General features: G+C 43.6%; 1 protein-coding gene across 2 annotated transcripts in view; it reads left to right on the forward strand.

Annotated features, from left to right (window-relative positions):
• LOC135512254 (spectrin beta chain, non-erythrocytic 1) overlaps nt 1-27908 on the forward strand; it is a 122211-nt gene that overhangs the window by 26540 nt on the left and 67763 nt on the right. Inside the window, exon 2 of one of the 2 annotated variants that reach the window (XM_064934078.1) lies at nt 3524-3747. In XM_064934078.1, the coding sequence (XP_064790150.1) occupies nt 3576-3747 (172 nt within the window). In that variant the 5' untranslated portion in view covers nt 3524-3575. Of the gene's footprint in view, nt 1-3523; nt 3748-13628; nt 14227-27908 lie in introns of those variants that run through there. The other variant, XM_064934077.1, reaches the window with a different exon arrangement.

Below are 27908 nucleotides of genomic sequence, written 5' to 3' on the forward strand. Positions count from 1 at the left end.
ACCCAACACACAGTGGGTGAACACTGCATCTCCCTGCATCATCAGAGTGACAGGATGGGAGGATGTCGGTGGGGGTGTGAGGATGATGCGTTGGTGGGGCTGAGCCTCTTTGGTGGGGCTGAGCCTCTTTGGTGAAGCAGGTTTAGAATGATAGTTTCCAGACATACTACCCCTGAGCCAAACCCATTACATACTGCAGATGCTCTCATGCAATCTAGCAAATGTGGAGAACAACATTGCTCACTGTATGGAAGAATGATTTGTAAAATCCATAGCCCTTATTCCACACCAGTGATCCCGGGCATGGTTCGATAGCTCTCAACCATCGATAGTGGTTGGTTCCCCAGGTGGTCTGGTTATGTACTGCAAGACAGGTGCAGTTGGTATTCAGCATCATTTACGGTGTGCTGCTTTCACCACTAGATATCATTCAGCTGTGCTGTCTGAGTCTTTGTGTTAATCTCTTCCACTGCCACTGCTGGTCGCCACCATGCAGTCTCCTCCCCTCCTAAGTCCATGTCCTGACACACTTTCAGACGTGTGTGTGTGTGTGCGCGCACAGGCACATTGCTGTATCTCTTCTATGGGTGCTCAGGCTGTGTTAACCCACACCAGCAGTAACACTCCGTGCCAGAGGCAACGTATTTTTAGCCTAGCAACAAGAGCTCTAGTTTTAGTGGTTGGTAGCGTGGAGGCGGATGGAACGGCTCTCTCTCCATCTCATCCCTTCTTCATAAAGACCGTACACTCAGTCAACCCTCTCACGCTGTCCTGCAGCACATACACATCCGCAAAATGGAAAGGGGAGAAAAAACCTTTTCCAGTGTCATGTCTCTATGTAGGAAGGTAATGTGATGTGATATTTAACTTGAGTAATAAAAAGGTAAAAACATACATAATGCAAAACTTAATGTAAATATGTAAGTGTCTGGTGTGTGCATCATGTATGTTTTTGCCATGTGTCGTGCGAATGTGTGTGTTTCTCTATGATTGTGGCTCTGTTGGCCCTCAGACAGTCTACACTAGCCAGGGCATCATTGTCCAATGTTTGCTGACTGTTGGTGTTCAGATAGACTTCTCCTCTAGACGATTTGCTGAGTTCATCAGGCAAACACTGGCCTGTCCCATTTGAAATGAGCTGAGCTGATTCACTTAGTCTGGCCAATGGACTGTCTGACTGCAGCACAACACAGGGGCTAGCTGAGGGAGAGCAGGACAGGCTGCTAAGGCTGTAATGAGCATGTTTTTGGGTGCAACTTACTAAAGATGGTGGTGGGTACTGGGTACTAGAGTGGATAGGCTTTTAGATGTGGTGTGTACTATTTGCAAGATTTGTATTTTTTTGTGGTGCAGCAGGACTTTTCATTGGACTGTAGCAAGGTATCCCTTCAAACATGATTTTTTTGGGGTCATACTCTGATTTTATCTGTATGAAATGTTGCTGAGGAATATGTCATGTTTACCAGCATAGTTTAGAAAATGCTGTGTGTGCTGTGTCCTACAATAGTGTTGTTGGCCAGATTGTGTTAAACTCTTTTGTCTATCATTGTTGTGTTGGTGCTCTGAAAGCCAACTTGAGTTTAATGAGCTGAATATGCAAACCTCTGCGGTTACGCTGCATGCACAAGCTTTGCAAAAAGTATGTGGACACCTGCTTGTCGAACATCTCATACCTAAATCATGGGAATTATTATGGAGTTGCTGCTATAACTGCCTCCTCTCTACTGGGAAGGCTTTTCACTAGATGTTGGAACATTGCTGCGGGGACTTGCTTCCATTCAGCCACAAAAGCATTAGTGAGGTTGGGCACTGATGTTGGGCGATTAGGCCTGGCTCGCAGTTGGCGTTCCAATTCATCCCAAAAGTGTTCGATGGGGTTGAGGTCAGGGCTCTGTGCAGGCCAGTCAAGTTCTTCCACACCGATCTGGACAAACCATTTCTGCATGGACCTTGCTTCGTGCACAGGGGCATTGTCATGCTGAAACAGGAAAGGGCCTTCCCCAAACTGTTGCACCAAAGTTGGAAGCACAGAATCGTCTAGAATGTTATTGTATGATGTATTGTTAAGATTTCCCTTCACTGGAACTAAGGGGCTTAGTCCGAACCATGAACAACAGCCCCAGACCATTATACATCCACCAAACTTTACAGTTGGCGCTATTCACTGGGGCATGTAGCGTACTCCTGGCATCTGCAAAACCCAGATTCGTTCGTCAGACTGCCAGGTGGTGAGGCGTGATTCATCACTCCAGTTTCCACTGCTCCAGAGTCCAATGGTGGCAAGCTTTACACGACTCCAGACGATGCTTGGCATTGCACATGGTGATCTTAGGTTTGTGTGCGGCTGTTCGGCCATGGAAACCCATTCCATGAAGCTCCCGATGAACAGTTATTGTGCTGACATTGCTTCCGGAAGCAGTTTGGAACTCGGTAGTGAGTGTTGCAACCGAGGACAGATGATATTAACTCACTATGCGATTCAGCACTTAGCGGTCCCATTCTGTGAGCTTGTGTGGCCTACCACTTCGTGGCTGAGCCGTTGTTGATCCTAAATGTTTTCACCTCACAATAACAGCACTTACAGTTCACCGGGGCAGCTCTAGTAGGTCAGAATGAACTGACTTATGAACTGACTTGTTGGAAAAGTGGCATCCTATGACTATGCCACTTTGAAAGTCACTCAGCTCTTCAGTAAGGCCATACTACTGCCAATGTTTGTCTATGGAGATTGAATGGCTGTGTGCTTGATTTTATACTCCTGTCAGCGACGGCTGTGGCTGAAACAGCCGAATCCACTAAGTGGTTCGAATGCATCACTGTTTAATTAAATGTCTCCATTTGTAGCTAACTTTAAAATAATTGACCATGGGGATTGTACTTGATCATAATAAACTAATTTTAGAGCCCAAAACAGCCATCAATTATTATTATTTTTGGTCGCTCTGGTGATAGAATTTACATAGGCTTTTTAGGATAGACCATGGCTTTTGGCACCACTAGGTTGCTATGCAGTAGACGACCAACATAGTTTGTGACTTCACGCTCCAGACCGGACACTGCGAGCCTGGTGTGGATGGAGAAAATCAACATGCATGCGATGGTGCATGAGGACACGCGATGGTGCATGCGGACACGCGTGTGGCCGCTGCAGTCAGCATGTAATGGAGCCTCACAGTTGCTGCCATTGCCAACATTGTAGAATTCAGCTTTCTTCCATGTATTGGAGTAGTTACATTTTATCACCAGGAGGTGGTACTGTAAACAAGCTTTACAAATTCACACAAACTGTCTGAGACATTAGGGGGAGACAACTTACTTCTAATTTGGACAGAATTGGTCAGAATCTCTATAACCAGTACAATATAATCATTGAAGATTAGGAATTGAGATTAAAGGCTAATGTTAGGATGTAGTTGGAATAGCAAGGCACATTTGCTTGATTTAACACACCCTTGGTTGATTATATATCATCATCATATGCCTGATCATTTCCCTAAACATATCATCTCCTCTGTGTCCACAGGGCTTCAGGAGAAGTGGCCGATGTGTGGCAGTGTGACAGTTGAAGGGTCAGGATGACATCTCTAGCCGCCGATTACGACCACATGGAGATCCAGCAGCAGCAGCAGCAGCAGCAGCAACAGTACAGCAGCGACATTGTCAACAACCGCTGGGATGCTGACGAGTGGGACAACGAAAACAGCTCGGCAAGGCTTTTTGAACGCTCCCGCATCAAGGCCTTGGCAGGTAGGCACCAGAACTACAACACTACTGGGTCTGAGGACCGTCTTACACATGGATGTACTGTTTTACATTGTCCTTTCCAGCACAGTTCAAGCAAAGTTAGCTACGGGGATGCAGGGTAGCCTAGTGGTTAGAGCGTTGGACTAGTAATCGGAAGGTTGCAAGTTCAAACCCCTGAGCTTTTGAGGTACAAATCTGTTGTTCTGCACCTGAACAGGAAATTAACCCACTGTTCCTAGGCCGTCATTGAAAATAAGAATTTGTTCTTACCTGACTTGCCTAGTTAAATAAAGGTTAAAAATAAATCTACAGTGGTTATGCAAACAACTTTGTCCCCTGCTCCAACCTGACTGCCTGGTCATAGACTAACTAAACACTAGGGGCCAACCCTGGCCCCAACTGACACAGCACAAGGTTCTTCTATTGCATAAATGGGTTACAAATGTCACAGTGATGTATACTTCATCATGGGGTCAGGCTGGATTCAGGCTATCCTTTGGCTACTCTTGAACCAATTGAACTCTCCAGCTACTCTCTTGAGCTAATCAGATTAAGTTTCTGTGCTACATAGGATTAAGCTGTATTGCTTGTTAATTGGGATCATTAGGCTTTAATGTCATTGTGGTGAGTGTGTCCACTGTCTCTGGACCGCGTAAGGTACTTCTGTGAAGATTAACAGGGGATTAGTGGACACAGAGTTGCAGAATAGCCGTTAACGAGGAATAATTAATTATGGAAAATGAGGATAAACTCTGGTGGCAGGTAATCTATGTTGTACAGAAAATAACTATACTAACGTACAGTAAGTGGCCAAAGCCCGGTGTTATTGTAGAAAAAGTATACACACACAGGTTGCCACTGCCTCCTTTTAAGATGAAGCATTGTAGCTAGAATGGCCATTCTAAAGCCATATCCTCCTGTCCTATGGTCTATGTGGCACTGTTGTTGTTCCATGATGCCCTTCTAACATCTTAATACAATGCTGTATTTGGGCTCACTCAGACAATGAAAAGAGACCACCTACTGTACCCCCTTATAGTACAGAATGTGTCCCTGCTGAGGTGTTCCTCTTTTACCCCCAGTAGTATTAGTGGTGGCACTGTGTTTGTGCTGTAATCGTAGCTGTAGGCCTGTTTTTGGGCTCCATAGTTCACTGGTTTCTAGGCTAATATGCTAGTGTTCCACTTAACTAAATAATTTACCTGCCTCTTAAATATGCAGGAGTTGTTGGGGACTAGAGCACCACAACATGGCTTCTCCGGCTCTTTGACTTTCAGTAAATTTGGTCTTTGAATCATAATGTCTGTATTCTTGTTATTGGGCCATATGTATTGTAAATCCTGCTTTTCTCTTATCCCCATAGAGTAGCTTGTGTCACTGTCTGAGTTGTTTTTTGTAGACTTGTACAGTGCCTTCAGAAAATGTTCAGACCCCTTGACTTTTGACACATTTTGTTACGTTACAGACTTATTCTAAAATGGATTAAATAGAAAAGAATCTGCGGCAATCTACACACAATACCCATAGTGTCAAAGTGAAAACAGGTTTTTAGACAATTTTGCAAGTATTCAGCCCCTTCGCTATGAGACTCCAAATTGAGCTCAGGTACATCCTGTTTCCATGGATAATCCTTGAGATGTTTCTCTAACTTGATTGGAGTCCACATGTGGTAAATTCAGTTGATTGGACATGATTTGGAAAGGCGCACACACACCTGTCTATATAAAGGTCCCACAGATGTCAGAGCAAAAACCAAGCCATGATGTCAATGGAATTGTCCGTAGAGCTCTGAGACAGGTTTGTGTCAAGGCACAGATCTGTGGAAGGGTCCCAAAACATTACTGCAGCATTGAAGGTCCCCAGGAACACAGTGGCCTCCATCATTCTTAAATGGAAGACTTTTGGAACCTCCAAGACTCTTCCTAGAGCTGACTGCCAGGCCAAATTGAGTATTGGGGGGAGAAGGGCCTTGGTCAGGGAGGTGACCAAGAACCCGGTGGTCACTCTGACAGAGCTCCAGAGTTCGTCTGTGGAGATAGGAGAAACTTCCAGAAGGACAACCATCTCTACAGCACTCCACCAATCATGCATTTATGGTAGAGTGGCCAGACCGAAGCCACTCGTCAGTAAAAGGCACATGACCGCCCGCTTGGAGTTTGCCAAAAGTCACCTTAAGACTCTCAGACCATGAGAAACAACATTTTCTGGTTTGATGAAACAAAGATTGAACACTTTGGCCTCAATGCCAAGCGTCACATCTGGAGGAAACCTAGCACCATCCCTACCATGAAGCATGGTGATGGCAGCATCATGCTGTGGGGATGTTTTTCAGCGGCAGGGACTGGGAGGCAAAGATTAACGGAGCAAAGTACAGAGCAATCTTTCGTGAAAGCCTGCTCCAGAGTGCTCAGGACCTCAGACTGGGACGAAGGTTCACCCTCCAACAGGACAACGACCCTAAGCACACAGCCAAGACAATGCAGGAGTGGCTTCGGGACAAGTCTCTGAAGGTCCTTGAGTGGCCCAACCAGAGCCCAGACTTGAACCCGATCAAACATCTCTGGAGAGACCTGAAAATAGCTGTGCAGTAATGCTCCCCATCCAACTTGACAGAGCTTGAGAGGATCTGCAGAGAAGAATGAGAGAAACTCCCCAAATACAGGTGTGCCAAGCTTGTAGGGTCATACCCAGAAGACTCAATGCTGTAATCACTGCCAAAGGTGCTTCAGTACCGAGTAAAGGGTCTGAATACATATGTAAATGTGATATTTAATTTATTTTTAATAAACAAACATTTCTAAAAACCTGTTTTTGCTTTGTCATTATGGGGTATGTAGATTGACGGGGTGAAAAAACAAGGTCAATGTTCTGTTCTGAATGCACTGTAGCTAGAATATTAGAAACTGGGTAATTTGGGTCCTGGATGCTGATTGGCTGAAACAGCATTTAAGCCGTATGTATATCAGACAATATACCATGGGTGTGACGCAAAAATACTTTTTACTGTTGTATTTATGTTGGTAACCAGTAGGGATGGGCACTAATATGTGGACATTCCATATCGATATCAGTTGTAGGGTTGGGCAGTATCAAGATTTCCATACTTTCATTCTGTTCCTGTACCATATCGGGGTGTAAAGTATAACCGGCAGGGCACTATTTATTTCCTGAAAAGAAAATGCTAACAAAGTAGTAGTGAATTCCTATAGCGGATGCTAGCTAAATGCTAACTTGCGCAAGCGAATATAAACTATTTGCAAGGACAGACAACCCAGCTCATAAATATCTTAATAAAGGGCTACTCACACTTGATCTAGGAGGGGATTGTTTGTTTGTACTGAAACCAAGAAGCTTGATTTTGCAAGCTAGCCACTTATAGCTAGCAAGTTAGCAAACCAAATGCATAGCTGGAGCCCTGAGCTGAAGAAAATGTATTTGGCATGTCTTAGTTAACTTCTAGTTAGTTATAAGATATTTAGCTGCCAAACAATAGTATTGAATTTGTGACAGACTCAACTACATTTTTGTGAATGTTTCACAAAAATGGGTGGGTGGAAAATCATACCGTGGGTATTTCAAAATACCCCGGTTTATGGAATATTCAGCATTCCGCCCAAGCCTAATCAATTGCAATTTTTTTCATATCAATTTCATATATATTAAAAAAAAATGTTATATCACATCATAACGTGGTTTCAGTCCCTTATGAGCCATCATAGTTGTTGTCATCTGATGAGAGCTCGAACTGCTCCAAATTTGAACAAGCAAACTGACTGGCTAGCTAACTAGACCTAAATTGGAGTAAACTAATTTAGCTGTACCGCTATCCCAAATCTGGAGCTAAATTTCTAGCTATACATTTTGTGCCCATTCCGTCTTTGTCCGATTAGCAAAAAATCTGATCTGTAGGAGAGAGTTGATCTAGTAGACCACTGATTTGGCCAGCTCATCCTTCTCTGGGCCTCTGTTTGGCCAGGTCGACATCCTTAGCGAGATGACATCATGTTCTATGAGGAAATATAACACATTTTTTTTATGTTCTGTTTGAGATAAAAGTTTGAGTTATTTAAAAAAAAAAATTCTCTCTCCAATTAATGCTTTGGCCACGTACCAGTATAGAACGAGTCAAATTTCTTTTGATATGAGTTAACGGAATAATATATTTTAAAAGTGAGATTTTTACTGGGCAGTTACTTTAAACTACACATAATGCAAATAATATATGTATGGTACAAATATCCATATATCTTATCATGTGCTAGCTGGCTATTTTGTCAGGTGGGTTCCACCACTGATTTGTGGGCTAGTCTCTAACTGTCACAGCTGGCTGAAGGACTGGACCAAGGTGCAGCATGGTAAGCGTACATTGTCTTTATTTAAAAATGACGCAGACAAAACAAAGAACAAAACCAAACCGTGACGCTTTGGGCTATGTGCCCTGAACAAAGTCTAAATTAACTTCCCACAAAACAGGTGGGGGAAAAGGGTACCTAAGTATGGCTCTCAATCAGAGAAAACGATAGACAGCTGTTCCTGATTGAGAAACATACCAGGCCAAGACATAGAAAGGACATAGAATGTCCACCCTAGCCTAACCAAAATAGAGAAAAAAAAGCCTCTCTATGGCCAGGGCGTGACACTAACGTTAGCTACTTGGCTAGCTAGTTAGCTACCATCTAGCTGAAGGGGATTAGGTAACATTAGCTAAAGCAGATGAAAAAATAAAATAAAGTTGGCTAACTACAAACATGTTTGTTAAAACCAGATGATGTGCACAAGCATAAACAGAAATAATGTAAAGAATATATACATGGTACAAATTTGCTTTCTTACAATGCTCCAGCTGTCTAGCTAGCTCGTGAATAATTTTTCCACCAGCAGTTGTTTGTTGCCTGCTATTTTGTTCTATAATTGTTTGTGGGCTAGCTGTCTAGTTAGCTAGCAGGTGAGGGCGGTTGACTCATGGAGAACAAATAGATGTATGTATACTTAAAAATATAAATGAAACGTGAAATGTTGGTCCCATGTTTCATGAGCTCAAATAAAAAAGCCCAAAAATGTTCCACATGCACAAAAAGCCTATTTCTCTGATATTGTGTTCACAAATTTGTTTACATCCCTGTTAGGGAGCATTTTTCCTTTGCCAAGATACACCTGGCAGGTGTATCAAGAAGTTGATTAAACAGCATTATCATTACAGAGGTGCAACTTGTGCTGGGGACAAAAAAAGGCCAACATATTTGCAGTTTTATCATACAACACAATTGACATGCTGACTGCAGAAATGTCCACCAGAGCTGTTGCCAGAGAATTAAATGTTAATTTCTCTACCATAAGCCACCTCCAATGTCATTTTTGAGAATTTGGCAGTATGTCCAACTGGCGTCACAACCACAGACCACATGTAACCACGCCAGCCCAGAACCTCCATATCCGACTGCTTCCCCTTCAGGATCAATTGAGACCTGCCATCCGGACAGCTGATAAAATGGAGAAGTTTTTCTCTCTGTAATAAAGCCCTGATTGGCTGGGCCTGGGTCCCACTTTGGGTCGTGCATAAGAACAGCCCTTAGAAATGGTATATTGGCCATTATAAACTGGGTGGTTCGAGCTCTGAAATGCTGATTGGCTGACAGTCGTGGTATACCACGGGTATGGCAAAACATTTATTTTTAATGCTCTAATTACGTTGGTAACCAGTTTATAACAGCAATAAGGTACCTCGGGTTTGTGGTATATGGCCTATATAGCACGGCTGTCGTGCATAATAACAGCCCTTAGCTGTGGTATATTGGCCATATACCACACCCTTTGGGGCCTTATTGCTTGAATACTGTATATAGCATCATTTGTATTGTTAGGTCTGAGTTATATTGTTTGTGTATCACCGGTTATTATGTTGCATGGTATTATTACTTTCCCCTGTTTTCGAATTAAGCAGATCTGATTTAATTGATTACTGCACCATTCATGCATTCATGTAATCTATCTCTATACTGACCTGATGTTTGTGCAGTACAAACCCTTTCTCTCCGCCCTACCCTTTCTTGCTTTTTTCTCTCTTTCGTTCACTCTCTCTCACTCCCTCTCCCCCGCTCCCTCTTAGCATTTGCTGGCCAGATGTGAGTTTAACGTTGCAGTGGCGGTGGCATTCTGCTCGTTGCTCGTCACTTAATGGAGGTGACTGCGCTTACATCACTCACACATGCCTGCCCCTTTTTTCAGAGGTCTTCATCATCAGTTATGCAGCCCGTGTGGTTCTGCCTATGACAGCAGTTTAATATGGAATATTGCCATTTTCTCACAATGTTAGTTGTGAAACATGTATTTATAGGCATTATTTAGGTTAATTGTAACTATCCATACTGTATTTAAGTAAAATCTTCAATTCAGAATCACCTCTCAAAATGTTGTCAAGTAGTTCCAGTCAAGGTTAGCTGTACAGTGTAGGGCAGGGCACAATTGGCCCAGCGTCGTCCAGGTAAGGGGAGGGTTTGGCCGGGGTAGGCTGTCATTGTAAAATAAGAATTTGTTCTTAACTGACTTGCCTAGTTAAATAAAAATAAATACATTACATAATGCACCCCGCCAACACACTAAACCATGCTGTTCAAGGATACAGAATGACTTAGGAAGTGCCAGGTCTTGTGTTTGATCAAACTAACATGTCTGTGTAAACCTATCAAATCTATGGTGTAAACTGATGCCCCTTCCTGAGGCACAGGCTAGTTTTCTCCTCAACAGTGCATATGGCCTGGTGTGTTTCAGCTCCACAGTGTGCATATGATAGGTAGGCAAATCTAAAACCACTTGGGGCTAACTGCACTGATCTCTTGAGAAACAGATCTGTATCTCCTTACACTGAAGGAAGGAGCGAGGGAGTGTGTATGTATGGCTAACAATACATATTCAGTTTGGAGCTAATCCCAAGTTAGGGTACGGTATGTACAGTAGTGTACAGTATGAGAATATGCCCAACAGCCAAGAGGTTGGTGTGTGAATGTCTGTCTGCGATGGTAAATAATGTCATGAAGAATCCCCTGCATTTGCTAAGACAGTCTGCACTGCGGGATGCTGGTTTCCAGTAATAGTGTTTGTGGTTTGTTTTTTACACCCTTTCAATTTGTGTGTATTGACCTGTTTGTAACCTTGGCAGTATCCCTGCTGTGTTTCTGGTAAACTTCGCTCTGCTTGACCCTGGAAGGTCCAGGAATAACCCGTGCGGAGGTGACAGGAATGGCTGTGGAGTTGAGGAGAGGAGCTCTTAAAAGCAATTGCCACATTCTGAAAAGCCGGCCCAGCCAAGACATGTAAATAAATAAAACTAGCCATGGCAGCCTCCTCTCCTCCCATCTTAAAGAGTCTTTCTGCTGCTGAGCACCCACCCCAAGCCCCCCTGCTCCTAACATTCTCTGCATTCCAAAATGTACACATTAAAACAGGAAGCCCCCGACTCAGACAGACTCCCCAGGTCTGGGGGAGGTGTAACATGTCCCAAATATAAGAGAAAGACGAGAATGTGTGTGGAGTGGACTCTGACTCTGGCTCAGTAAAGATGTTCATCAATCTCTCTGGCAGGAGCTGAACTCATAAGAATATCATATACATTTGACAGGGATGAAGCGGAGTGCTCTTGTGAAATTCTCCACGATGGCTTTACAAGTTTGTGTCCTTAACGCATCACTGTGGAGCCCAGTGAAGGCTGTGCCAGCAGGGCCAGGTTTCTTAGCAACCCACTGGCTTCGCACCACCTCCACCTGTCATAGCTGTCTCATGGCTGTCCCCATGTAGCTTCTAATCTAGATTATGCATGGGCTATGTAGAGTGCCTGTGTGTTTGAGTCTGTGCCTTAGCAGGTCTCTGGTGTACCATCTTTATGGAAGCATTTAGTTAACAGAGAAGCAAAAGGAAGGCGCTTATCGAGTAACACGTTGGTTGATTGACTTTGTGGCATCTATAATGAAGTATAATGAGTTTCTTTTGTCGTCGCTGGTGCGCCGTTGTTTCCCCTTTTGTCCTTGTGGATTACAGTACAATGGCTGTAGAGGCATGTCTGTCGTGTAGCACATGGCAAAGAGAGTGGCTGTCGAGTGATATTTCACTGCTTCACTCTCTTGGTTGGCGGGGTATGATTAAGATCACATGGTTGCCCCCCCCAGGACCTTCTTTGTGAAAAGCATTTGCAACATCCTCACGGGACATTGTAGTGAGTTTTTGCTCTTGCATGCGTTAATTAGATAATATAGAAACTGTTTCAGATGAGGGTTCTGCTATTTAAGTGAGGGAGTATTTAGTTAAACAGGCGCGGCAGGGTAGCCTATTGGATAGAGCGTTGAACTAGTAACCGGAAGGTTGCAAGTTCAAACCCTGAGCTGACAAGGTACAAATCTGTCGTTCTGCCCCTGAACAGGCAGTTAACCCACTGTTCCTAGGCCGTCATTGAAAATAAGAATTTGTTCTTAACTGACTTGCCTAGTTAAATAAAGGTAAAAAAATTAAATAAAAAACAGTGGAGAGGAGAGGAATGTTCCACTCAAACACACTATTCAGAAGAGGAGCTCCAGAGGCGATTCACGAGGAGGCCTTGTGATTTGTGCTCTGACCATACAGGAAATTGAGGCAGTTCATATGGAGTTTTTCATTTGGTCCATACTCTTTTCCCCTCGGACATTCAGCTTTTTTCACTTCACTATTGACTACTATAAACAGCCCCCTTTCACTGCTCATGTTTACCTTGCTCATTCAGCTATCACTGTGCATTTACCTCCCACACTCATTATTTACAGCACAGAGATACCCCACTCACCCAACTTTCAAAGGGTTTGTATATAAAACCTAATCTGGAAGCGCCTCCCCCGCCATGCTATGCCAGGCTGGCTCGGGCCAAACCTGGAATGGTTTTCAGTGCGTATAATCACATTAGACTGACTGCCCTGTGAAAACATACAGCAATGTTAAGATATGTTACAGTATAAATACATTGCCAGGAGTAATGGACCCAGCGGGGTTGAATTCACATGAGGTTTGGGAAGTAGAAACCTTTTATCCCCTAAAAGCCATGCCTTCCATTTAAAGCTAGTGAAGAAATTCCATACCATTAAAATGCCTGGAATTTAAGAAAGGCCAGCTTTGAAATGGTGTAAAAGGGGGGCTTTCCGACAAAGGGTTTTCAGATGGGTGGGAATATTGGACTAGTCTAACTACTGTAGATGTTTAAGGGTGCTTTCTTCTCAGGAAAAACTGAGTAAATGAGGATTCAATGTTTTTCTGATCAGTAAAAGGCTTATTTTGTGCTCTGTGATTATATAATAAACCCTCACTTCAATCAGTGGGTCAGGTGGACTACATGGCTAAATAATAAAGAGGAAAGGAGAGAAGACTGGGGAGACCTGCCTGCACTTTGGGTCCAGTTCACTGTCTAGGATATTATTACACAGAGCTCACTATGAGAGCTCCTTATTCTTCTGGCTTTGTCTGGCCATTCAAAAGCCAGTGCATTTTTGTAAGGCCCACACACTAATGTGAAACGGTGAGGGTGGGGGGGACTAGCTATGAACTCTAACAGGACGTGCTGGTAAAACACAGTCAGGAAGTTTGTTTTTTTGTGCATGAGCCTGTCTATGCATCAGTGAAATATTAGGGGATGTTTTGTCTCTTAAAATAACAAATGTACTTAGAAATGGGGAAGGTCATGGCCAAGTCTCCCCCTTTCCATTTCCATTTGGTACAGCCCACTACTCCCTTCTGCTCCTCCATCCCACTCCCCTTTTTGGTAATGAGGCTGTGACATCACCACTGAACACAAGGACTGTGAGTGGCTGCTGAAGGAATTCCAGGTTGCTGGCTCCTCCCCCCTCCCTAAGGTTTGTAAAAGGTGTGCAGTGTTTGAGCAGCCCTTCGCTCATTGCAGGAGTACAGAGTCCAGCGTGCTTTCTCTGCTTCCCTCTCTCTAACTCTGTCTCTCTCCCTGTGGCTTTTACCATATTGGAACGGAGCACTTTATCGTTCTCACTGTGCGTGTTAGTGTCAGCAAGCTGCTTGTGCTGTGCGAAGATGGGGGGGATGATAGAGTAGGGGAGGACAGAAGACTGAGACGAGTATGATGCTGTGGTGCTGCTGAGCCAGCATTTCACCTCGGGGCTAACTGCTGCACGATCACCCAGAGAGGGACTCTCCCAGCTAACCTTTTACAGGGATCACCACTGGACATTGTTTTTTAGAAGGAGGGGGACCAGCTAACCCTTCTTCTCTCCAGCCCTTTATTTTCTACTGGACTGATGGAGCTACAGAGGGCGACCAGCATGCCTGGCCCCTTGTCCCCAGGGCCTGTCTTTCCAGGGTCCCACTCCCCAGGGCCCCTGTCCCCTTCCTCTGGGCCCGGCCCCTCTCTTGCCTCCAGCCCCGGCCCTGATCCGGGCTACTCTGCTAAACAGGCTGCCTTCAACTACAACCAACTCGAGGGCCGATTTAAGCAGCTGCAAGGTAAGATAAGTAGGGAGGAAGGCAGAGCAGAGCCCAGGGATTTGTTTACCAGCGTTGCTATGCACGCTAAAGTTGCGGATGATAGCTGACAAACGGGAGGGTCTGTAGTATCCGGTTCATAAAGACGTGATTTCATGGTGTCGGGAAGCAGTTGTGAATCTCAGGATGCCTGGTTATGTAAGGTCTTTCCCGTCTTTGTTTTGCATTGTCTGTCAGTGATAGGAGAGGGTCGCAGCATCCTCTAATTCCTACGAGGGAGAGGGCTGGTGGATCATGAGGCAATGATGGACGCCACCCATCACCTAATGAAATATTGATGAGGTAGTGCAGGGTGGGAAAAGAGGAAGACTGGATTTCTGCTACACGTGTAGAGACACCTTTTTAGGGAGACGATGGGGTAAAAGGAAAGAGCCATTTAAAATATGGCCTTTCAGACCAGACAGCATGGCTGCAGCTGACTGGCTGTTCCAAGACGACAATGGCAGGAGAAGAGAAGTGGGAGGGGCGGTGTTCTCCTGTGTTGCTTTGTAAGCAGCATGGTGCTAGAGGAGGAGAGCCCTGGCATTGCTCCTTGTTAGACGGTGTGTTGTGGAGTTGTTAACCAGACAGGAGGAGCCTCATGTCTTGTTTTGCAGCACATTATAGGATGAAAGGGGGCTGTGATAGAGCATGCTCCACTGAGCATACTCCGAACAGCGGGAAGAGCATTTGAGCCCCTCTCTGTCCCGTGCAGTCTACCTGCATTCCACAGCCCTGCCGGCTCATTGAAGTGTGTGTATGTTTGGGTCTGTCAGTGCTGCTCTCGTTCCCTTTCTCATGGGCAAAACCTAAAGAACAAACACAACTCCCCATCTTAGCTGAGACAGAAGTCATGTCTCACTTTACGTTACAAACAAAGCCTTGTATAGCCTCCGATCATTTGTTGACATTTGTTATTTCTGTGGGCAAGATGCTGTTTGTTGACTGGGATCCTGTGGGGGTTGGTTGTTGTCTTGTGCTCAGAGCTGTGAAATACAAGGAGGTCACAACTGGAGCACGAGGGCTGGGTTGAAGCAGGGGGCACACAATCTCATGCAAACAGCATTATACAGTACGTGTACACACAGACAGGTACATTATCGCAGGCGCCAGGAATGAATGAGTGTGTTGACTTATGATATTGAGATAGTTTATTAGCTTGCATAATGAAATATCTTTGAGATTAGGGATTGGTGAATGATGATACGTTTTCCTGGCAGTCTCCTCTGTGGTTTCATTAGCATGCTAGTGTCAGAGAGGCCTCTGAACATCTTCAGACACCCTATGGAACCCATGACTCCAGAGGAGTGTCTGTTATCGTTACTCATTGTGTATTTATTCCTCAGTTGACTATTTTTCAATTATTTCTCTATTTTCCTCTCTGCATTGTTGGGAAGGGTCCATAAACAGTTCACCTGTTTACGAAGCATGTGATGAATATTTTGTTACGAGCCAATGTCACTGTGAGACTGAGTCTCCCCTGATTTAATATGAATCCCTACAGCCCTGACAGCACAGCGCTTTCACTCCACAAAGAGACATGGGACAGGGAGGGATACGGCACAAGTATTGTGGCATCGCTGAGATAATGTAGTGTTGAAACGTGGCAGATTGGTCTGTCGCTTATTGGTCTTCTGCATTAGCTTTCTCTGTACAGAGAAGGGTGCCAGAGAAAGGTGCTGACCCAATGAACTATTGTCCCATTCAGCTACATATTTCTGTCTGGGTCCAGCATGGAGAACACTAGCTTATGATAAGCTCTCTGTTTGTACCCACTTTGGTGTTTAGTACTGGACATGAAGGCACCGATAAATTGACAGACCATTCCAGTCTTTATTGTTTTGGGTCTGGTTTCTGAGGCCAGTCCATTTGGCTATGAGTCAGCTCTAGCGCCTAACTGTTGCTTGGTGCAACACAGTTATCAGCCTGGTAACACCACTGACAGACTCTTCCTGCACTGCCCCTGTGTGCTGTAGGGGCCATGATGAATGAATAAACAACTCTTCTAAAATAGACAGGGTGAAAGAGGAAGGAAGTTGGCATCTTTATGAAAGGGCCAGTCATTGCTGCATTCCCAGCGCAATTCAATCAATGACTCAGTGGAAAACCATACCTGTTGTGCTAATTTGATTGTACTGTATATCGAATAGTTGCAGAGGGAAGAGAAGAAGTCTGGCTGAATGTGTTTTCGATTTTTGCCGCAATGATACTATAATGAGAAACAGAATATCTGTCAAGTGATGTGTGTTTAACTGGTGGTAGTACATCTTTCACAGGTGGTAGTATGTCTTCAGACTTCACACTACATTATATGTCCATCTGGGTGGATATGTAGGGTTGGAATGTCTGGGAGGCCATAGTGACACAGTTCTTTATGCTCCCTGGACTCGAGATGGTGAAACATGAGCTCGGTGGAAAGTGTAAATCTTGCGTTTCCTGGAGCTGTGCTGAAGGTTAAGGAGGGCCAGAGAAAGAGCTGGAGAGAGAGAGGGGGAGACTATACCAACCTGATGAAATGGGCAGTCCTTGTGTCTGCCCTCCCATCGGCCTTAGAATGATTGATTTGTCAGAGAATAGGAGGACTCCGGTCTTTGGCACTCTTATAACTTCATTTAAAAATGGCCACCAGCACATCCATAAATAACCTCGACCATTACAGCGATGATGGAGGCCCTGGTTAGCAAACATGAGGTAGAAGAAAATCACATGTGGTAAAAAGAAAAACACTATGTTGCTGCATTGAATTCTTACCTCATTTTTCTATCCATCATATGACCTCAGAAGTCTATCTGGCAATGAATGTACTGGCACTGGTGGAAATGATTGACCTTGGCAGCAGACAAATTTAGTGTGGATAGTGATGTCTTCTGGGAGGGAGGAAAGACATAAAATGCTCTAAAAGGCTGTAATGTAATGAAGCCGAGATAAGAATTGCCATTTCAAAGCTAATTTTGTGTAATTCTACATATTTTGCCATGTTCTTATGTTATCTGAGTGACTCAAACATTATAACAAACCAGTGGGGGCCCCATGCCATGTCATTTTTTGAATTTTAGATTCTCAGTTTTTATTTTGGGTGATTGTTGCTCCATTATGTTTTCAACATTTACATTTAAGTCATTTAGCAGACGCTCTTATCCAGAGCGACTTACAAATTGGTGAATTCACCTTCTGACATCCAGTGGAACAGCCACTTTACAATAGTGCATCTAAATCATTAAGGGGGGGTGGTGAGAAGGATTACTTATCCTATCCTAGGTATTCCTTGAAGAGGTGGGGTTTCAGGTGTCTTTTCAACATCCTTTATCTAGTTTTATTAGTTTAAGTTTACACTGAAAATGATTTACCATCCCAATTATTTTAAATTACATTTCTTTGCAGTGGCGGCCACAATTTAGCTAAATGCATATAGGGGAAACATTGCCTCTGTTCCACTTTTAGCTCCAATTCCCAACTCTCTGATTAGAGAAAGTCCACAGGATGAGACACTGGTTGAAATGAGTGAATGGCGATGTCTGCCTTGTAGGAAACTGACTTTACACCCTTTGAGCCACGCTGCATGGAACCCCCTAAAACCCATCAGGGGCCTCCGGATCCCTCTGACAAAGGGGGTTGTATCAGCCTATCAACTCCAGGCCAATGCAGTGTGGCCCAGACTGTTATGAATGGGAGTGGAGTGACAGAGACGGGGAATGCTGAGATGACAGGCAGCCTCTTTCATCCAGCTATCAAGAGGGAAAACGACCCAGGCAGCAGAAAAGGGGCCAAGCTCATTGGATGGCCCAGATTGGGAGGGTATCAGTATTGTCAAATGTAATTGGTTGTGAAAGGCCTGCTTGGCCCTGAGTGTGTTTTGAGTGGATGGGTATGGACAGTGGGGTGTCCCGGTTCCCAGTTTATATGTGCTGGTTTTCAGATGTTGCCTGTGTACATTCTCACACTCTCTCTGAGGTGTCTTTGCATAACTTAGAGTTTCTTTGGTTGTTTGCACCAATAATTTACATTTCACAGTGCCAAATTGAATGTATTAACTTGCAACTGCACATTGTGTGTTACATTTTCTTGTTCATTCTGCTAACAAGAAGATTTTACAGTAAAACACTGAAAGTGGTCAGCATTTGTTAAGATAAAGCATTTCCAGGAGATTAATAGTAGGTACACACTGGGCTTGCCTGTTCTCTTACAGGGCTGTCCGAGAACAAGCAGACTGTTTGATTTTCTTCCTTCAAAACAAAGGTCAGCTTCACCAATCAACTGAAATGTTGCTACATGTGCAGGGCACCTCTTTCAGATCGCAACAGTTGTCCAGTCAAGGGTAAACATCTACTCCAACAGAGCAGAGCGAGGCAGGCTGATCAGCTGAGTAGCCCTGGTAGGCAAAGGCAGCTTTGTTACAGCCATTGAAGAGGTTTGTCTTAACATGACCTTCTGTGTCAAGAACCTTGGCGGTTAGTGTTGTGAAGAAAATAAACTAATTTTGTAGTGTTGAGTCTTAGTACATGTGTAGGCAAGGCATCCACATTATCAGTACAGGGAACGTCATGGTAAGTACTGGGGCGTGAGCCCACATTCCACCCTGGTGAAAGGCACGGAAGCATGGGATTTGGGTCCGGATGTGTTGGGAATGTGAGTTTAGATATGTTATACGATCCAGGTCAAATGGCCCAAAGCTCTGTTTGTGTTAGTCTTCATAACAGTCATGCGAGAGTGAACAGAGTTAGGCTAAAGCCAACCAGGCTGGTCTGTCTTTGTCTGTCCGCATGTCTCCCCAATACGCTACAGGGTGTGGCTGGAAGAGAGAGAGCGTCAGTTGCATGTGTGTCTGACATAAGAGGGTGTCGGAAAGCTTCTAGTTTTAGAAGCACATCCACCAACCTTCCACCCTCTATCTACCCCACCCTTCCCCCCTCTCTCTCTCTCCCCCATCTCTTCTCCCCCTTCTCTTATTAAAGACAGATGTTTGATATAATGAGCTTGTCTATCTCCAGGCTTGTGGGCTCTACCCCTCCTAGAATAGCACCCACACACCAACCCTTATGTCACAGCCTTGGCCTCTGTATAAGGGGAAACATGGTTTCTTGTAAGACTTCATTTCATACCTGGGTTATGTTTATTATCAGTAATACAGCCAAGACATGGAGTGGACCTTTTTAGTGGAAGTCCATAGCATTAGGTTGTAAGTCAGAATGAGCTCCAGCTCCAATATGGGAAACCTATCGTCCTAATGTAATATCCAAAGCAGCAGACTGAACTATATATATATACAGGGTTTTTTACTGTAAAAGGTGATATAGATCAGGTCTTAAAAGCCTCATGGTCCTTCCTAAAGAGGTTGAGATGAGGACTGAAAGCTTCTTTTTAACGCTCAGTGAATTAGTTTGCTTTGGAGTTTCTTCTCTATGCCTAAAGCAACAGAGAGAATGACTAGCATGTGCCCTGCACCTCTCCTCTCCCTCCTACTCTCCATATGACTTCATGACTCCGCTGTGGTTGACTCTGCCTGCCATCTCCTCACTACACCAAGGGTGATTCGTTAAACAGAATAACAGCTCCAATATCTCCTGAACAGCTTATGTTCCACATGAGTGGAGGATTTCAGAGCTTCTTAAAACACAAGAGTGGGAAACGTTGACATATCTGAGCTATTATGTAGCTGTCTAAATATTTTGGTTCTGTTCAGAACGTTAGCTTGTTGTGCTTGAAGTTTGATTAATTCATTGCGCGTAATATTTATTGTCACACTGAGGATTGCGCCGGATTCCCTGTGAACAGCGTCATGTTTTTAATTTTATTGTATTACATCAGAAGGCTTGTCTTATTCTTAGTGACTACCTAGTATACAGTCTTCTGTGTGACTGTGTTTGATCAAACACATACAGGTAACTGCCAAAATAAGGGAAACCCCAATATAAAGTGTCTTAATAGGGCGTTGGGCCACCAGAACATCTTCAATGCACCATGGCATAGATTCTACAAGTGTCTGGAACTCTATTGGAGGAATGCGACACCATTCTTCCATGAGAAATTACATAATTTGGTATTTTGTTGATTGATTTAGAAAACACTGTCTCATGAGCCTGTCTAGAATCTCCCATAAGTGTTCAATTGGGTTGAGATCTGGTGAATGAGACAAACACACCTCCCTAAACTCCTTTGAGACCCCTCTTTCAAAGTCACTGAGATCTCTTCTAGCCATGGTAGCCAAAATAATGAGCAACTGAGCATTTTTATACATGACCTCACCTCTTATGGGATGTTAATTACTTAATTGTCTCAAGAACCACACCTGTGTGGAGGCACCTGCTTTCAATATACTTTGTATACCTCATAGTGTTTCCTTTATTTTGGCAGTTACCTGTAGCTTTAGATAAAAAAATGGACAGTAATGTATGCAAATCGTACACTCTTTGTGCTCTCAGAGAATCATATCTGTAATTGTAGGTTCTTCTCTGAATGAGTGAGTGAATAGTCATCTCTAGAAACAGGCTGCAAAAAGGATGAACAAAGTTCACATTCACAGATGTGGTTATGGAAGATTATACAGGAAACACATCATACAGTTTCATTTTTCAACTGGGTTTCCGAGTGTATGACTTGAGTAATAAACTAACATGAGTGATATCTCCCTTGTGAGGCCACACAGCTGTAGCGTTCTCTCCGTAACTCTCCCCTTGGCCCTGTACTAATACAAAGAAGGGAAACATACTGCTCGACCAGCCTTGACATAACCCGATAGGAAAATGTTTTCTGGCTTTTTATTTTTTTGGTGGGTGTTTTTATGTCCCTGTTCAGTAAATTAGGGTACTGTTGAGGTGCCTGTCTGTTCGACACAGTGTGCCAGCTATCATGTGTGGGCCCATAAGAAAGGGCAGCCATTTTCCTCCTTGTTCGTCCTTCAACCGCTCTCTCCCTCTCTTGCGGGTATTGGGTGAGCACCTTGCACTGAGCAGGAAGTTGAGAAATTACAGATTTATAAGTGAAACAATGTGGCCTACATTAGAGGGAGGCAGGGTGGAAACATTTGGGAGGACAACCCCAGGGGTGAGTGGTTGTATACTTGGTCTGAATGCAGGGGCTGTGTCCTGACTGGAGAGTGAAGCGATGTGTAAATCTGTGCTCCCTGGATAAGCAAGGGTTGTGTATACATACAGATCATCTGTCTGTATACATACAGATCATCTGTCTGTATGCTTTAGCTGGAGACATCTGACGCCTTTCATCCATCTTGTGTAATTTGCACAGCGATCTTCAACAGGACAGTGCCACACAGAATTCCCAATTGCACATGCAGTTTTTCCACACACATACTGTACAGTACATGTAGACTTTGTGTTGGTAGCTGAACAGTTGTATGACCTGCAGCCCACATCTCTTTCAATTACCGCCCCAGCCACCATAGGGTGGGGCAACTGTGAATGACATCAGCTACCAAAGGCCTCAGCCAGATTTTCATTTTGTTGAATGTCTCACCGTATCGTAATGTTTATTTTGGTGCATGGTATTTGTGTGTTTTTGATGAATTGTCTCCAGGAAAAAGTCCAAATTCCTCCCAACCAGATGTAGACATAATTAAACTGCAGTTTTCTAACAACAATCTGGGACATGTGGCATTGGGGTGCTGTGCCACAACCAGTGCGAAGTGGTTAGGCTGCTGCTAGCCTGATTTACCATCACTGGCAGCTCTGTATTCCTCTTTTCATCCTTTCACCCTTCCCTCTCTCCATCTTTCTCTCACTCTGGATCTCAGCTGAATGGGGCACAAATAGGCTATAGTTCTCTTTGCCTCGGGATTAAGGTGTTAACACACCTAGAGAAAGAACTCATTCTAGGATACAGATGCTGATTTTGTCAGCTCATTTCAAAGGCATTGGAATCATTTTTCACAAAGGGTCATAAAGGGACATTACATCTGGCTGTAGTAGCCTACAGACTGTTATATGAAACAATGCAGTGTTGATTAGCTCTGTATTCTGGTGAGTAAGACACAATGTGACAGTGTTTTCCTGTGACTAGGTTAGCCGGCGGTCACCGATGGCCTGGCTGTCCCCAAACACACAGCTGCAGAGAGCTGCCCTGGGCGTCAGTATCATTGGACGGTTTTTCTTTATTTGGACTATTTTCTACATTGTAGAATAATAGTGAAGACATAAACTATGAAATAACACATGTAGTAATCAAATAAGTGTAAATACATTTTATATTCTTTAGATTCTTCAAACTAGTCACCCTTTGCCTTGACGACAGCTTTGCACACTCTTGGCATTCTCTCAACCAGATTCACCTGGAATGCTTTACCAACAGTCTTGAAGGAGTTCCCACATATGCTGAGCACTTGTTGGCTACTTTTCCTTTACTCTGTGGTCCAACTAATCCCAAACCATCTCAATTGGGTTGAGGTTGGGGGATTGTGGAGGTCAGGTCATCTGATGCAATACTCCATCACTCTCCTTCTTGGTCAAATAGCCCTTACACAGCCTGGAGGTGTTTGGTTATTGTCCTGTTGAAAAACAGATGGTTAACCCACTAAGTGAAAACCAGATGGAATAACGTATCACTGCAGAATGTTGTGGTAGCCATGCTGGTTAAGTGTGCCTTGAATTCTAAAGAAATGTCCCCTGCAAAGCACCATCACACCTCCTCCGTCATGCTTCATGGTGGGAACCACATATGCAGTGATCATCCGTTCACCTATTCTGCATCTCACAAAGACACGGCGGTTGGATCCAAAAACATCAAATTTTGACTCATCAGACCAAAGGACAGATTTCTACCAGTCTAATGTCAATTGCCCGTGTTTCTTGGCCCAATCAAGTCTCTTCTTATTGGTTTCCTTTAGTAGTGGTTTCTTTTTAGCAATTTGACCATGAAGACCTGATTCATGCAGTCTCCCCTGAACAGTTGATGTTGAGATGTATGTTTTTTTAGGCTGCAATTTCTGAGGCTGGTAATTCTAATGAACTTATCCTCTGCAGAAGAGGTAACTCTGGGTCTTCCTTTCCTCTGGCGGTCCTCATGAGAGCCAGTTTCATCATAGAGATTCATGGTTTTTGAAACTGCACTTGAAGAAACTTTAAAAGCTCTTGAAATGTTCTGTATTGACTGACCTTCATGTCCAAAAGAAATGATGGACTGTTGTTTCTCTTTGCTTATTTGAGCTGTTCTTTCTATAATATGTACCTATTTTACCAAATAGGGCTATCTTCTGTATACCACCCCTACCTTGTCACAACACAACTGGTTGGCTCAAACGCATTAAGAAGGAAAGAAATTCCGCTAATTAATTTTTAACAAGGCACACATGTTAATTGAAATGCATTCCAGGTGACTACCTCATGAAGCTGGTTGAGAGAATGCCAAGAGTGTGCAAAACTGTCATCAAGTCAAAGGGTGGCTACTTTGAAGAATCTCAAATATAAAATATATTTTGATATGTTTAACCCTTTTTTGGTTACAACATGATTCCATATGTGTTATTTCATAGTGTTGATGTCTACACTATTATTCTACAATGTAGAAAATAGTCCAAATAAAGAAAAACCCTGAATGAGTAGTTGTGTCCAAACTTTTGCCTGGTACTGTATGTTTCTGGAAAGAAGGAGCCGGACTGGCAGACAGGCTTCCTGACATTTTGTCTCTCTTAACTCTGTTTTGAATTCCTTTGTTAATGCCTCGGGAACTTGTGCAATATTTTATTCGTTCTGGGTTTTTTTTAATCTGAGGGTGAAAGTGTCACATGCAGTGTTGTGGAAGAAAATATATTTTACCAAGCTACCAATTATTTCACACTGGAAAAGATTAAGCTACACTACAACTACCCTTAGGAACAATATAGTTTAGTTAACTAAAGTTACTTTGAAATAGTAGTTCACTCCATCCAAACTACTTTATGATACAGTTGAAGTTGGAAGTTTACATACACCTTAGCCAAATACATTTAACCTCAGTTTTTCATAATTTCTGACATTTAATCCTAGTAAAAACTCCCTGTCTTAGGTCAGTTAGGATCACCACTTTATTTTAAGAATGTGAAATGTCAGAATAATAGTAGAGAGAATGATTTATTTCAGCTTTTATTTATTTCATCACATTCCCAGTGGGCCAGAAGTTTACATACACTCAATTAGTATTTGGTAGCATTGCCTTTAAAATTGTTTAACTTGGGTCAAACGTTTTGGTTAGCCTTCCACAAGCTTCCCACAATACGTTGGGTGAATTTTGGCCCATTCCTCCTCCTGACAGAGCTGGTGTAACTGAGTCAGGTTTGTATGCCTCCTTGCTCGCACATGCCTTTTCAGTTCTGCCCACAAATATTCTATAGGATTGAGGTCAGGGCTTTGTGATGGCCACACCAATATCTTGACTTTGTTGTCCTTGACTTTGAAAGTATGCTTGGGGTCATTGTCCATTTGGAAGACCCATTTGCGACCAAGCCTTAACTTCCTGACTGATGTCTTGAGATGTTGCTTCAATATACAGTGGGGCAAAAAAAGTATTTAGTCAGCCACCAATTGTGCAAGTTCTCCCACTTAAAAAGATGAGAGGCCTGTAATTTTCATCATAAGTACACTTCAACTATGACAGACAAAATGAGAAAAAAAATCCAGAAACTCACATTGTAGGATTTTTAAATTAATTTATTTACAAATTATGGTGGAAAGTAAGTATTTGGTCAATAACAAAAGTTTATCTCAATACTTTTTATACCCTTTGTCAATGACAGAAGTCAAACATTTTCTGTAAGTCTTCATTAGGTTTTCACACACCGTTGCTGGTATTTTGGCTCATTCCTCTATGCAGATCTCCTCTAGAGCAGTGATGTTTTGGGGCTGTTGCTGGGCAACACGGACTTTCAACTTGCTCCAAAGATTTTCTATGGGGTTGAGATCTGGAGACTGGCTAGGCCACTCCAGGACCTTGAAATGCTTCTTACGAAGCCACTCCTTTGTTGCCCGGGTGGTGTGTTTGGGATCATTGTCATGCTGAAAAGACCCAGCCACGTTTCTTCTTCAATGCCCTTGCTGATGGAAGGTTTTCACTCAAAACCTCACGATACATGGCCCCATTCAATCTTTCCTTTACACGGATCAGTCGTCCTGGTCCCTTTGCAGAAAAACAGCCCCAAAGCATGATGTTTCCACCCCCATGCTTTACAGTAGGTATGGTGTTCTTTGGATGCAACTCAGCATTCTTTGTCCTCCAAACACGACGAGTTGAGTTTTTACCAAAAAGTTATATTTTGGTTTCACCTGACCATATGACATTCTCCCAATCTCCTTCTGGATCATCCAAATGCTCTCTAGCAAACTTCAGATGGGCCTGGACATGTACTGGCTTAAGCAGGGAGACACATCTGGCACTGCAGGATTTGAGTCCCTGGCGGCGTAGTGTGTTACTGATGGTAGGCTTTGTTACTTTGGTCCTAGCTCTCTGCAGGTCATTCACTAGGTCCCCCCGTGTGGTTCTGGGATTTTTGCTCACCGTTCTTGTGATCATTTTGACCCAACGGGGTGAGATCTTGCGTGGAGCCCCAGATCGAGGGAGATTATCAGTGGTCTTGTATGTCTTCCATTTCCTAATAATTGCTCCCACAGTTGATTTCTTCAAACCAAGCTGCTTACCTATTGCAGGTTCAGTCTTCCCTGCCTGGTGCAGGTCTACAATTTTGTTTCTGGTGTCCTTTGACAGCTCATTGGTCTTGGCCATAGTGGAGTTTGGAGTGTGACTGTTTGAGGTTGTGGACAGGTGTCTTTTATACTGATAACAAGTTCAAACAGGTGCCATTAATACAGGTAATGAGTGGAGTTCAGAGGAGCCTCTTAAAGAAGAAGTTGCAGGTCTGTGCGAGCCAGAATTCTTGCTTGTTTGTAGGTGACCAAATACTTACTTTCCACCATAATTTGCAAATAAATTCATTACAAATCCTACAATGTGATTTTCTGGATATTCTTTCTCATTTTGTCTGTCATAGTTGAAGTGTACCTATGATGAAAATTACAGGCCTCTCATCTTTTTAAGTGGGAGAACTTGCACAATTGGTGGCTGACTAAATACTTTTTTGCCCCACTGTGTCCACATAATTTTCCAACCTCATGATGCCATCTATTTTGAAGTGCACCAGTCCCTCCTGCAGCAATGCACCCCCACAACATGATGATGCCACCCCCGTGCTTCACGGTTGGGTTGGTGTTCTTTGGCTTGCAAGCCTCCCCCTTTTTCCTCCACACATAAGGATGGTCATTATGGCCAAACAGTTCTATTTTTTTTATCAGACCAGGGGACATTTCTCCAAAAAGTACGATCTTTGTCCCCATGTGCAGTTGCAAACCACAGTCTGGCTTTTTTAAGGCGGATTTGGAGCAGTGACTTCTTCCTTGCTGAGCGGCCTTTCAGGTTATGTCGATATAGAGCTTGTTTTTACTGTGTATATAGATACTTTTATACTGGTTTCCTCCAACATCTTCACAAGGTCCTTTGCTGTTGTTCTGGGATTGATTTGCACTTTTCACACCAAAGTACCTTCATCTCTAGGATGTGTGTATCCTTCCTGAGCGGTATGACGGCTGTGTGGTCCCATGGTGTTTATACTTGAATACTATTGTTTGTGCAGATGAACGTGGTACCTTCAGGCATTTGGCAATTGCTCCTCAGGATGAACCAGACTTGTGGTGGTCTACAATTTTCTTTCTGAGGTCTTGGCTGATTTTCCCATGATGTCAAGCAAAGAGGCACTGAGTTTTTGAAGGTAGGTCTTGAAATGCATCCACAGATACACCTCCAAATGATGTCAATTAGCCTATCACCTTCTAAAGTCATGGCATCATTTTCTGGAATTTTCCATGCTGTTTTAAAGGCACCGTCAACTTAGTGTATGTGAGCTTCTGACCCACTAGAATTGTGATACAGTTAATTATAAGTGAAGTAATCTGTCTGTAAACAATTGTTGGAAAAATTACTTGTGTCATGCACAACGTAGATGTCCTAACCGACATGCCAAAACTAAAGTTTGTTGACAAGAAATTTGTGGAGTGGTTGAAAAACGAGTTTTAATGACTCCAACCTTAAATCAAATCAAATTTATTCATATAGCCCTTCGTACATCAGCTGATATCTCAAAGTACTGTACAGAAACCCAGCCTAAAACCCCAAACAACAAGCAATGCAGGTGTAGAAGCACGGTGGCTAGGAAAAACTCCCTACAAAGGCTAAAACCTAGGAAGAAACCTAGAGAGGAACCAGGCTATGTGGGGTGGCCAGTCCTCTTCTGGCTGTGCCGGGTGGAGATTATAACAGAACATGGCCAAGATGTTCAAATGTTCATAAATGACCAGCATGGTCAAATAATAATAAGGCAGAACAGTTGAAACTGGAGCAGCAGCACGGCCAGGTGGACTGGGGACAGCAAGGAGTCATCATGTCAGGTAGTCCTGGGGCATGGTCCTAGGGCTCAGGTCCTCCGAGAGAGAGAAGGAGAGAATTAGAGAACTCACACTTAGATTCACACAGGACACCGAATTGGACAGGAGAAGTACTCCAGATATAACAAACTGACCCTAGCCCCCCGACACATAAACTACTGCAGCATAAATACTGGAGGCTGAGACAGGAGGGGTCAGGAGACACTGTGGCCCCATCCGAGGACACCCCTGGACAGGGCCAAACAGGAA

The sequence above is a fragment of the Oncorhynchus masou genome, chromosome 24, assembly GCF_036934945.1.
Source record: "Oncorhynchus masou masou isolate Uvic2021 chromosome 24, UVic_Omas_1.1, whole genome shotgun sequence".
NCBI classification, from domain to species: Eukaryota; Metazoa; Chordata; class Actinopteri; order Salmoniformes; family Salmonidae; genus Oncorhynchus; species Oncorhynchus masou.